Source organism: Tenrec ecaudatus, chromosome 2 (assembly GCF_050624435.1).
Source record: "Tenrec ecaudatus isolate mTenEca1 chromosome 2, mTenEca1.hap1, whole genome shotgun sequence".
Taxonomy (NCBI): domain Eukaryota; kingdom Metazoa; phylum Chordata; class Mammalia; order Afrosoricida; family Tenrecidae; genus Tenrec; species Tenrec ecaudatus.
Genome location: NC_134531.1, coordinates 205,098,258 through 205,111,725, shown reverse-complemented (window position 1 = coordinate 205,111,725; position 13,468 = coordinate 205,098,258). Strand labels below are relative to the sequence as shown.

General features: G+C 41.2%; 1 protein-coding gene across 2 annotated transcripts in view; it reads right to left on the bottom strand.

Annotated features, from left to right (window-relative positions):
• SNAP47 (synaptosome associated protein 47) overlaps window positions 1–13,468 on the bottom strand; it is a 75,845-nt gene that overhangs the window by 39,719 nt on the left and 22,658 nt on the right. For both annotated transcript variants that reach the window (XM_075542153.1, XM_075542154.1), the window contains exon 2: window positions 10,007–10,550. In XM_075542153.1, coding sequence (XP_075398268.1) covers window positions 10,007–10,506 — 500 coding nt within the window. In that variant the 5' untranslated portion in view covers window positions 10,507–10,550. The remainder of the gene's footprint in view (window positions 1–10,006; window positions 10,551–13,468) is intronic.

Genomic DNA, 13,468 nt, shown 5'->3' with positions numbered 1-13,468 from the left:
CCTGTGCACTGACTGAACCTCCTTGATCCAGAAGCCAGCTTTGACACCAGAGAAATGACATCAAAGCTGCAGTGGAGGAACCAGGAGCCAGAGCATGAGATAGAGTGGTGGACTTCCAAGACTATAGAGCAAGTAAAGCTGAGTGCTTTGGGGAAGGAGGCTGGCTTGTGGAATGGGGTGCCTCTAGTCTCTGGACTGGGGGAGCAGGGTTTGCTGACTCAGAACTGTAGCTGAATAATGCCTTCAGGTTGAGGCTTTAGTAGAGTGGCCTGCCCTTTGGGCATTTATTGGCAGCCCTAAAAGAGCTCTGTAACATTGCCTGAATGGGAAAGAGGCCAGACCAAAAGGCTAAGGGCCAAAGAGAGGCCTGCGTGCAAGCACTGCACAAAAGAAATGGTCCTAACTGAAGAACCATCTCCTGAGCATTTCTCACCTGCATTAAATCCTGTTAACTTCCCTGATAAACCCTATAATCATGAGCATCCTCTGGGAGTTGTGTGACTATTGCAATGAATTACAAAACCCAGCTAAAAAGTAAAGAATGTTGGGGGAGGAATGTTGGAGGATTGAGGTATGCTTGACATCTGCCTGGTGGCAATCTGCCTTGGAAGCCAGAGGTCAGATGTGGTCCCCATGCTATTTCCTAAAATGAACAAGATAGGTTTAAGGCAAAAAGTCCTTAACATCATAAGGACATTAACAAAATAAAGTAGAAACCATAGCTAACATCATATTCAGTGGAGAAAGGGCGAACTGTCTTTTCAACATTAGGAACAAGACAAGAATGTTCACTGTTAATCAACATCATTCTACACAGCAGAGCAATTATGCTGAAGAGAGAGAGAGAGGAAGGGAGAATAAGATTTCCAAATAGTTCTCAAGAAAGTTTCAGAATTAAAAAATTAATTCAACAAAGTGGTGAATAAAATGTCAACACACAAAAATTAGTCCAGTTTTTATACACCAGCAGTGAACACGGAGAAAAGGAAATTAAGGAAACATTAACAGGCAGAATAACATCTAAAAGAATAAAGAATCTAGAAATACATTTAAGTAGGAAAGTGGCTTGTACACAGAAGACTTACACACAGGCAATATAATATGTGTTTTAGTAAACGAGTAATGTTTACATAGTGCTTCCTTTAGAAATCAAAGAGCTATGTGAAAGACATTCCATGTTCATGAACTGGAAGGCCTAAACTATTTAAGATGGCAATGCTACCCAAAGCAATCTATTAATTCAGTGAAATTCTTACAAAAATTATAATAGATTTGCAAAACTGGAAAAATTCATCATCAAATTTATGTATAAGGACAAGTATGTGTATTGCCCTTATGTTTATGTGTAGATAAGGCACTACTGAAGATGAAGCCACATTCCTGACTTCAAAACATACTCTAAAATCATAGTAACTAAAGCTGCCTGTCACTGATGTAATGGACTCTAACAGCAATGAAACAGAATTGAAAGTCCGGAAACAAATCCATACATCTGTAGCAGTGCTTCCTAATTCTGCCCCCTTAGGTGTGCTGGAAGCATCTGGGGGAGCTGCAAAAGAAACCTACACTTTATCCTGAATTATGGGCTATCGCACAAAAGTTTTTAATTGCCAAAGGGGCGCTGAGTACTTCTTTTTGGAAAGGGTGGTAGTAGGCCAAATAAGTTTGGGAACCTATGATCTACAGTCAACTGATTTTCAGGGGATGAAGTCTATTGAAGAGTTAAGAAGGAGTCTGTTCTATAAATGATACTGGAAAAAAACTGGATTTCCAAATTCAGAAGAAGGAATCAATCCATGGTTCACATCACAGACAAAGACCAATTCAAAGTTTACTAAGGACCTAAATATGAAAACTAAAATCATAACGTTCTTAGAAGAAAACGTAGAGTGTGAGCCTGAGTTACTTAGTTTTACCAATGCATTTTTAGACATGGGCTACTGGAGCACAAGCTACAGAGGCCAAAACAGATAAACAAGGCCTCAAAAAAATCAAATACTCTTGCAGACAGAATCTACAGGTTAGAGGAAAATTTTAGAAACTATATATCTGATAAGTGTCTAATATCCAAAATATACATATTTCTACAATTTAGCAATAAAAAGACAAACCAATCAAAAAATGGGTCAAAGACTTAAGAAGTTATTTCACCAAAGAAGATATTTCATGAACATGAGCAGGAAAAAATATTCAATGTCATTAGACCATTCAAAAAAACCAAACTAGCTGACACTGGGTCAATTTTGACTCCTACGTTATAAATCAGAATGGTTCCTTAGGGTTTTCTAGGCTCTAATCTTGTTGGGTGGGTTCCAACTGCCAGTGTCTACATTAACAGCCAAGTACAATTCATTTTACCACGCAGGGGCCACATGAGCCACTAAATCAAGCCAAACTCTGCTGCCAAGTTGATTCTAACTCAAAGCAACCTTACAGGACAGAGAACTCCCTCCCTAAGCCTTCCGAGACTGACCACCTCACAGAAGCATACTGCCTCATCTTTCTTCTGCAGAGCAGGAGTGTATTCAAACTGCAACCCAAACTGCTGCACCCACTACATTTGGCATTCCACAAAGCCAAACCAATGTCCTAGAGCCGATTGTGAACTGCGGGTTTCTGTGGGTTTCTGAGACTAAATCTTTACGGCGTAGAAAGTCTCATCTTTCTCCCACAGAGCTGCTGGTGCTGACAAAACGCTGAACAGGTGCCCTTATCTACCACGAGGGCTCCTGCATTAGTCGTTAGGGAGGTACAACTCAAACCACAATGAGATAGCATCCTATCCCCATTAAGATAGCAGTGATAAAAACAAACAGAAAATAGATACTAGCAAGGTGCTGGGGAAACCTAAACTCTCATTCATTGTTGGCGGGAATGCGAAATGTTACAGGCACTGTGGAGAACAGTTTGGCAGTTTCTCAAAATATTGAACAGAGAAGTACTATATGGTCTAGCAATTCCGATCCTAGGTGTATATATCTAAACAAAGTGAAAACAGAAACAAATAGAAACGTCCATTGACACAGTTTATAATAGCCAAAAGACACCAATGTCCACTGACACAATTTACAGTAGCCAAAGAAATAACTTTATATACTCATGCATAAACTGAGTTTTTCAGCACATTTTTATGCAGTTTTTGTGGTAAAATTAGGTACCTCGGCTGATATTCGGGTCGGCTTATACTTGAGTATATATGGTAACTGAAACATCCATTGGAAGTTGAATGAATCAAAATGGGGTAGATAGACTCAATGGAATACTATTAAGCAATGAAGAGAAATGAAGTCTTGATGCTTGTCACAAGGTGGACGAACCTAGAAAATATGCTAAAGTGAAATCAGTCCACCTCAGGACACTTGCTATAAGATCTCACTCATATGAAATAAGATAACATATAATAACCAAAAATGAATAGTAATTACTCAAGGTGGGAGAAGTGGGGGAAAAGGAGGCTTTTTGCTTAGGGGGCATTGACTTTATGTGACTGGTGGGGGAATAATTTAGAAAAAGCTGTCAACAAAGGTTGCACAAGATGAACAACGTAATCAATGTCACTGAACTGTGCGTGTAAAAATAACTGAACTGCTAAAGATTTTGAGTACATTTTTACTAAATGTTTGAAAATTCACCTACTTAATAAATGAAGAAGTGATACAGTAGACTATCACTCTGCATAACCTCAGCTGACAGCACAAAAAGAGAGTCAAGGCAATATGCTGCACTTCCTGATGCAAGAGCAATCAAGTCACCGTTGATCAAACCTCCGGGTCCCATGACCACATGACAAGATGGAGACAGCGTACCAAAGTTTTTTTTTTATTTTTTTTTATTTTAAATGCCATCAAGTAGAATCTAACTCCTGGAGACCCCTTATGTGTCAAATTAGAATGTGCTCCATAAGGTTTTCTATGACTGATTTTCTAGAAGTAGATCTTTCTTCTGAAGCACCTCTACAGACTTGAACTACCAATATTTTAAGTTAGCAGCCAAGTGTACTAATGGTTTGCACCAGCCCAGGCACTCTGTACAGTGAGTTTCCTGTTGCCATCAAGCCAATTCTGACTCATCGAGACCCCACGTGTTTCAGAGCAGAATTATACAGAGTTTTCAATGGCTACAATCTTCACGATCATCAGGGCTTTCTTCTGCAGTGCTTCTGGGTGCATTAAAACCTTTGGGTTTCTGAATAACAGAAATGTGGGTGAAAGGAGATAGCAGATGGTGTAAAATATGAAAATAAAAATAACATAAATTATCAAGGGTTCACAAGGATGGGAAGGTGGGGTAAAGAGGGAAAAAAAGAGGAGCTGATACCAAGGGCTCAAGTAGAAAGATAATGTTTTGGAAATGATGATGACAACCTATGTACAAGTGTGCTTGATACAATTGGTATATGGATTGTTATAAGAGCTTTAAGTGCTCCCAATAAAATGATTTATTTTTTAAAAATTAAAAATAAAATTTCTATTCAAAAAAAGAAAGAACAAACACAAAAAAACCCCATTCGGGTTAGTAGCTAAATCTAACCTATAGAAGAAGTCAAAGAATCTATGCTTGTCAAGAGACAAGTTTTCAGAAAAAGAAAGGAAGATGGAGCCTACAAAGAAGATAATGAACTTGTTGAAAAGGGTGCAAGGCCATAGTGAGAAAGGATGCACATGGGAACCAGCTGTGAGACGAGGCAAAGAGGAAAGAACTATAGATGGTACCACAGAGACCACTCTGAGGGCAGGGTGCCACCTGTGATGGAGGGATTTGCAGAGAGCCGGCAAAGTTCTACGTCTTGATCTCAGTGGTGGTAATAGGGGAATTCAAGTTAGGATAACTTCAAACTATGTGCTTGTTTTGTGTGGTTTTTTTCCATGAGATTAAGACCATTAACTACAAGTCCTCACCCTAGAACACACATTCAAGATGTCTTCCCTGAACCCCTCCCCCCCCCGTGACACCCCAGGAAGGCTGACTTGCTTCCTCCCTTCCCCCCCACCCCCACCCCCGATCACCTGGCTAGCTCTAAAAGCACGGTGGCCCAGCTATTCTCTCACTTGCCTCTCTTCTTTACTGTATGCTGCCCACTTTGGGGAGTTAACAAAGTATACTTCATTATTCATGTCAGGTGACTCATGTCTGGGAAAGTAATCAACGGCAAGGGGAGTTTTGAATATCACATGTTTCATGAATTACAGGTGCACATAAGTTAAACATTTGCAGCCTGGGGACTATTTCCCATGGTCCAAAGACAGAGGGGTCACACCTTGGACCAACCATTAAATATTTAACTATTTCAACTCACAACTTCTCATCTTTCTTAGAGACTAAACACACCCTGTCCCTATTTCCATAGCCTTCCACAAGGAAACCTTAACTTGTATTTTCTCCAAATCAATGAAGAGAGTCACACTTTCTCTCTGTGCTTCAGAATTTGACTACTTCATATTTCTGAACAATTCTTTCAAAGAGAACGGTCATCTACAATTTGCATTCCTAGATGACATGCCACCAGTTTCTTAGACCAACCCTTTGGTCAATTCTCTTTCTTAGACATGTTTCCTCATTTGTAAACCCCAGATCGTGGCCCAAGATCCTCTAAAGATAAAGACAGCTTCCGGATGACAAGTGAATTCAGTTCCTGGGTCTGTCTGTTTTTAAGTAGGTACAGTTCATGTCCAATTTCATTGAGTCAAATGTTTGTTCTTCATATATGGTACATAGTGTACCTTCTACACATCTCACTGCCATCAAACAATGGGATTCATACCAACCCAATAAGACAGGGTAGAACTGTCACTGAGTGAGAGACTATGACTCCTGAAGGGAGTAGAAAGCCTCATCTTTCTCTCCAGGAGCTGTTAGCAGTCCAATCAGTAACCACTATGCCACCAGGGCTCATAGAAAACTTATTAAACCACTTCTAGGTACACTAAAACATCCTTTACCTAATACAGGGCAATTAATTATTTAATTCAGCTCTTCTAGTCAAAGTCTCTAATACCCACAAAATGACCTTTTCCTGCATGGGCCTGGTAAGAAGATGAGGAAGGATACTGAAAGGATCACCTGTGAGTAAAGGCAAACAGGATTCCCTGGCATGTCATCCTATTGCGTACAAAATTAGTCCTCTAAGAAGCAGGAAGAGAGATCTTACTACCAGCAAGAGCCTGCACTGGAGCGAGTCCTTTGGACCCAAGATTCCTGCACAGTGACCCTCCTGGATCTAGATGACAGCCATACTATTAGAAGAGCAGCTGAGCTAGGAACCAGAGTATAGAATAAAGCAATGGACTGCCCAACCCATGGAGCAAGTTAAGATGCGTGCTCTTGTACAGGGGGCAGGCTTGTGGAATAGCGTGCCTCTGGGCACTTAATTGGAGACGTTGGACTTGCTGACCCACGCAAGTGGAGCCAAGTGTCTCTGGACCGAGGCTTACTTGAGTGCAGTGTCTCTGGGCACTTAATTCAGGGAGCTGGGTTTGCAAACCCCCAGAGCTTGAGTGAACGGCTTCAGGCTGAGGCTTACAGCTGAGTGGTATGCCTCCTAGGCATTTATTAGCAGACCTGGACCTTTGTAACATGGCGTGGGAAACAACTGCTTCGAGCATTCCTCACTGGCCTTACAACTTGTTCGCTTCCTTAATAAATCCTTTAATAATACATTTTTATTAAATAATGCGAGTCTCTGTGCAGCCATTGCAATGGATACTAGAACCTCTCACTGCTATCCAGTTGATTCTGACTCAGTAACCCTATCAAAACCTAGAGGTAAATGATAGAAAATTAATTAAGTCTGAGTATATAATATAATAATAGTAATGTGTTGATGTGGATTACAAAACAGCACCTATTAAAAAAGAAAAAAAGTACCAATTTGTTAAGTGAACCATATGAAGTACCTGCTATTTTTAGTGGACTGGGCTTTATGAACTAGAGGATGTACGTAAGTCAACATTTGTATCCTACAAACTGCCTGTATTTCCTATGACCCCAACATAGGGCCTTAGCTTGGACCAACAACTCCTCTAGGGCACCATAATTAATACAAGGAACTTCAAAAGCTTGTGGGAAAATTCCATCATCTTGTAATTCCATTTTCCAAGAATTTTTGAAGCCCCCTCAATGGGTTCTTGAAATTGGATGGAAGACCTTAATAATTTTCACTAACTTCCAATAAAAACTTAGCATTTCCTTCAATTCTGAATGTTTACCACCACACAACATTGTTAGCAGTATCTGTGAGTCACCAATACAAATCTTAGATATTTTCATATTACAATTTTAGATCACAAACTATTGCTATGCTCATCACTACTTCACAATTATTGTAGAAATAGGGTTGCTGTTTATATTATCTACTAATTCATAAAATTCTCAACTCACTGCCATCAAGTCAGTGCTGACTCACAGTGGCCCTGCAGCAGAGTAGAAAAGACTGTATCACTCTGCACAGCAGTGGAAAGCCCAGTCTCTCTCCCACGGAGCAGCTGCTGGCTTCCACTGCTGGCCCTGGGCTGCGCAGTCTAGCTCATAACCACTATGCTACGAAGGCTCCTATTGGAATGAATAATAAGAACCAGTGTTCCTTTACACATTCCTCTTTTTATTATAACCAACCCCACTGTCGTCTAGTCTATTTTGACTCATAATGAGTTAATTAAGGGTTTCCAAAGGCTACAGATCTTGACAGGACCAGACAGCCTCGTCTTTGTCCAAAGCAACAGCTGATGATTTTCAATGACCATCACTGCAGTTTGCAGTCTAACTGCTTTCTTAAATGCATAATTCTCCAGATTAAAGTGTCCTTCCTTAAAGCCCTTGAAAGATTTCTGGTTTTTAGGAACATATGGAGCACCAAAGTAATGTCACCTGTATTGGCAGAGGCATCTTCATGAGAGGCTCAAATGTCTTTCATAGGAAAACCTCCTAGGCTCTATCATGAGTGTTTGGGTAGAAGCGTTAGCAAAGTCCACACCGTTTACAAGGAACCGTCAGAGGCTATCACAGAACCTTGCTTAGGCAATCGGGTTCAAATTAGAATGTACGTTAAAATACAGTTTGTATATCGATATGGGATCTTTGCAAATGAAGACTTACAAGAAACTGTTATTGAAGAATGGAAAAGGAATGTACTTATATCTGAGAATTAAAAGGAGACTATAGATCCTCTACGAAGAGCCCTTGTAGTCCTGTTGAGTAAGAACTGCACTGCTAACCACAAGGTCTGCAGTTCAGAAGCACCAGCCATTCCTCTGCACAAGGCTGAGGCTGTCTGCTCCCTGCAAGACTCAGCCTTAAGAGCACTGCAGAGCAGTCAGACTACATCAAGATGACAAATCCTTGGCGCTGAGAGCTCACTCCAACCCCCTTGGACTGAAAAAGAAAATACTACATTTCCTGGCCTCCCAAATAATTCTCCCAGCTTAGGTATAAGTCCGTGTTAGGACATTCAAAATATATGGTTTTTAAAGTGCAATCTCAGAACCCTGGGAGGGTGGGGGGTTAAAAACTTTTCAGGGTATCCCAAACTAAACTCATTGCCACTGAGTCAGTTCTGAATCAGAGTCCTCAGAGACATGGACAACCACCTTCATAGATGTCCAAGGCTATAAATCTTTATAGTCTTTCTCTCTCAGAGAAGCTGGTGGGTTCAAACTTGTAACCCATTAAACCAGAGTCCAGGAGGTTAAAACTATTTTGGAATAATACCAAGACATTATCCGCCTTTTGCACTCTCATTCTCTCATGAGCACACATTGCAGCTTTCTACAGACGAAGTCAGTGCTTGCCAACGAGGGTGATACCACCCCTTGGGTACAGGCTGGAACAATCCAGCAGAGCTATAAAAACAGAGACCTATACTTTATCCTGGGCCATGGAACACAAGTGTTTTTTCTTAAATCATTTTACTGGGGGCTCGTACAATTCTTATCACAATCCATGCATATATCCATTGTGTCAAGCACATTTGTACATTTGTTGCCATCATCATTCTCAAAACATTTGCCTTCTACTTGAGCCCTTAATATCGGCTCCTCATTTCCCCCTCCTTCCTCACTCCCCACTCCCTCATGAACCCTTCATAATTCATTAATTATTATTTTGTCATATGTTACACTGTCCGACGTATCTCCCCTGCCCACTTCTCTGCTGTCCATCCCCCAGGGAGGAGGCTATAGGTAGATTCTTGTAACCCATTTCCCTTTACTACTCCCCATTCCCTCCACCCTCCAGGCATCGCCACTCTCTCCACTGGTCCTGAAGGGCTCATCCGCCCTGGATTCCCGGTGTTTCCAGTTGCTATCTGTACCAGTGTACATCCTCTGGTCTACCAGATGTCGAGGGAGCACTGAGTTTTTGTTTTGTTTTCTAAAAAGGGGATGGTAGGACTTTTGATGCCAAATAGTTTGGGACCCTATGGGCTCCATGATAGGTGATTACAACAGAATCAGATAAAAGAATTCAGATGTCTTCTAGTAAAGAGATTTTTTAAAATCTAAAATAGGGTACCACTCTTTTGACTAAAACCTTTTTGCTTTAGGAAATGTTATTTATCATTAATAATGTGATTTGTTGCTATTTATAAGTTTATAATTGTTTTTTAAAATCAATAAACATTTTCTTTCTGTTTCTATTTCTAAGTATAATAAATACTGAAACCCACATAAACAAAAGCACTTTGGAGTCTTGTATTTTTAAGAGTAAAAGGGTCTCAAGGCCAACATGTTGGAAAAGGCAGGTTGTCCATGAGCCAGATCACTTATGACCATGCTGCCATTTCTTAGTGCCCCTGACTTGACTTCTCCACCTCAGTTTCCACCTGTGTAAAATGAAGTTAATGGCAACTTACTCTTTCCTGGCTTTCTAAATTATTAAATGAAGTAATCCTCACTAAATACTTCAAAAGTTTTTATAACGCTGAATGTGTGCTCTATAGAGAACAATGGAAAAAATACAAAACACTAGTAAACAAATGTCAAGCTACAGTGACAATAAAAGTGATAACCTATACCTGTCAGCCACATCCAAGTCAGACTCGATCTTGTCCAGTCCTTGTATGATGTTATCAAACTGCTCACCCTGGTGGTGGAGAACTTTTGCTGTATCTTCCAACCGCTTCTGGGAACATGCCATCAAACCAGTCAGCTCTTTCCCCTTGGTCAAGGGGGTCGACGATGCCTGCACAGTAGCTCCTGGTTGGGACAACAGCAGCTCTCTCCAGAAATGCTCGATGATATTGAAAACAGCATTTCGACTTGGCTGTAAAGAACTAAACCAGTGCTTGATATGGTCCTTTTCCAGGATGGTGATAGAACTGAAGATAAAATGGGAGGCCTCTTTCTTGATCTCAATTATACTAGAAAGGGGGAAATTAGCAAGAACTGTACCAGTTTTATCCGTGGCAAATTTAAGTGAGAGAGAGGTTAATGACAGTTTCCCAGAGACCCATCGTTTCTCAGGTTCTAAATAGTAGGAGCATGGCCAGGTATGGACACAGATGTCTCTGCTCATCTGCTTCCTGGATCGGGTTGCCACCAAGGTCACAGCTTCTGCATCTAAAGGAGAAGATATAAAATAATGGGTAAGAAGGAATGAGAGGGGGAACAAAAAGAACAAAGACATAACAAGCACATGTAAAACTAGAGGCACTAGGAAATTAACAAGTTTAGTAGGTACACCTACTGTTATGGACTGAATTATGCCCCCACAAAATGTATTATAAATCCTAACCTCTATACCTGCGGTTATAATCTTATGTTCATGAGGAAGAATTAGTGTAGGATGTATCTTGAGTCAATATTTTTGAAATATATAAGATTAAACAAGTCAACAGGGGGACTAAGTATATATATATATATTATTAAATACTTTTATTGAGTGCTCTTACATCTCTTATCAAAATTCACATATTCATCCATTGTGTCGAGCATATTTACACATATGCTGCCATCATTTTCAAAACATTTTCTTTCTACTTGAGCCCTTATCAGCTCATTTTCCCCTCCCTCCCCCATTGTCCCACCCTCCTGAACCCTTGGTAAATTATAGATTATTATTTTCCTATCTTACATCACCCTCTGTCGCCCATCACCCACTTTTCCATTGTTCGTCCCCCTGGGAGCGGGTTATATGTTGATCCTTGTGATCGATTCCCTCTTTCTCCCCACACCTTCCCCTAATCCTCCTGTTATCTCTATTCTCCTTGTTGGCTTTTGAGGGGTTCATCTATCCTGGATTCCCTGTGTTTCAGGATCTTATCTGTAGCAATGTGCATGTTCTGGTCTAATCCGATTTGTAAGGTAGAACTGCGGTCATGATAGTGTGGGGAAGGAAGCATTAAAGAACTAAAAGAAAGTTGTGTGTTTCTTCGGTGCTATACTGCATCCTGATGACTCATCTCTTGCTTGTGACCTTTCCAGAGGGGCTTTGGGTCTCCACTCCATGCCCCTCCCCCCCCATTCACATTGGGTATGATTTTATTCAGGGTCTTAGATGCCTGATACCTGATCCCATCAACACCTCATGATCATACAGGGTGGTGTGCTTCTTCCATGTGGGTTTTGTTGCTTCTCAGTTAGATGGCCATTTGTTTATTTTCCAATTTTAGGAGACTAAGTATATTATAGCTTAAATCCTAAGTTTCCCAGTTTGAAACCAGCTATAGAAGGCAGTGGCAGTCCAAAACCCCTTTGTAGAGTCCCCACACAGATTGAGCCTCCATCAAATCCTTTCTGGTCATAAAGCAGGATGTAGATAATCTTGCCCCCTGGCAGAGTGCCTGGGAGCCAGAAGAGAGGCTGTCTCTTGGGGTTTCCTGGGCATGTTCCTGATGGAGATCACCATACTGGGGACAGTACAGGGAGTCCAAAAGTAATGAGTCATGCCCTGTAAGTCTCTCCTTGACTGCCTTGATAGGAAGGCCCTAGACCAAGCTTGTAAGCCAGCGGTTCTCAACCTGTGGGTCAAGACCCCTTTGGGAGGTTGAATGACCCTTTCACGGGGGTCACCCGATCCAAAACAATAGTAAAATTACAGTTATGAAATAGCAACGAAAATAATTTTATGGTTAGGGGGTCACCACAACACGAGGAAACTGTATGAAAGGGTCTCGGCATTAGGAAGGTGGAGAAACACTGTTATAAGCCCTTCTATCTAACATTAATGCATGTGTCCCAATCATGGTCCTGTTTCAGTAGTCCCACCTGTAATTATGATGGACTGATTCGCCACCAATCATGAATTTGTGGCAACTTCCTTTGTTCCAGGCCTTATTTAACTAGCGTGCTGTCTTGAATCCTCAGATGCCATTTTGACCTCATGCTTATGGCCTCCCTCATCTGGATGTGTCGGAATCTTTGTTCTTTTTAAGATAATAAACATTCTCCTTATACTTGAGATTGGGGTCTCCTTTGTACCTTAAAACACAGGATACGTGGACTTCTCCAAAGAACTAAGAAGCAGAAGATGAACAGACAAGGACTTTCCTCCAGAATCAACAGAGTGACACCCTCCCCTCGGGCCAGTGCCCTGAATTTGGACTTCTAGTCTCCTAAACTAAGAAAACAAATCTGTCAGAGCCACCCATTCGTGGTTTTTCCTTTAAAATAGCACTAGTGACCTAAACACTTGCTAGCCTGCTCTGGATTCTGAGGAGCCCCAAGACTACAAGCTGTTCTGGTTCTCTGCCTACCAAGGTTTCTCTTTGTGACAAGAATGATATTGTCATTTTCCCTATAGTGGAAGATCTGTTTGGCTTTGTCCTCAATTCCTACAGATCTCTAAACCCTTGGAACTTCCCCAGTGATGGGAATGACGTGGTTACTTAAGGTAGATCCCTCTGATCACATGATAGTTTATGCCAACAAGGTAACAGGTGGTGGAGACTGGCCAAGAGCAGAGGAAAGATGTACCACGTGTTATCAGTCAACCTCTGGGGAAGGGGAAGGGAGTTGAAGATGGACTTCAATCATACAGATGAGCTTCCATCAAAATTATTCATCCAACTGGGCCTACATAATGAGACCTCAATGAAAACTGAACACTGAAGTTTAGATGCGCTTTCCTGAATATTCTGCAGACATCAGTGTTTCAGGAAGATAAATGCCTGTTTCCTTAGGGTCACAGAATGCATGTCTATGTCTGGGTTGTAACCTTTCACCATACCTATTCAATCTTTATGTTGAACAAATAACATGAGAAACTGGGATATACAAAAGAAGAAGATGTAGTAGTCACCTAATCTGGTGTCAATTTAAGGATTAAGGGTGTAGGGGTGGAGTCTAAACTGTCCACCTGGAGATAGCCAATGAGACTTCTGTGTGGGCATGGCGTTCTCCTGAGAATTCTGGGGAATCTGGTACTTCCTCCTTGGAGGTGGAAGACACCTCTCTCTCTCTCTGCTACTCCCTGGGAGACATTGCAGAAGACAGGCCACATGGACACAACCAGACCTCAGAAGCCAGAGAGATCCCTG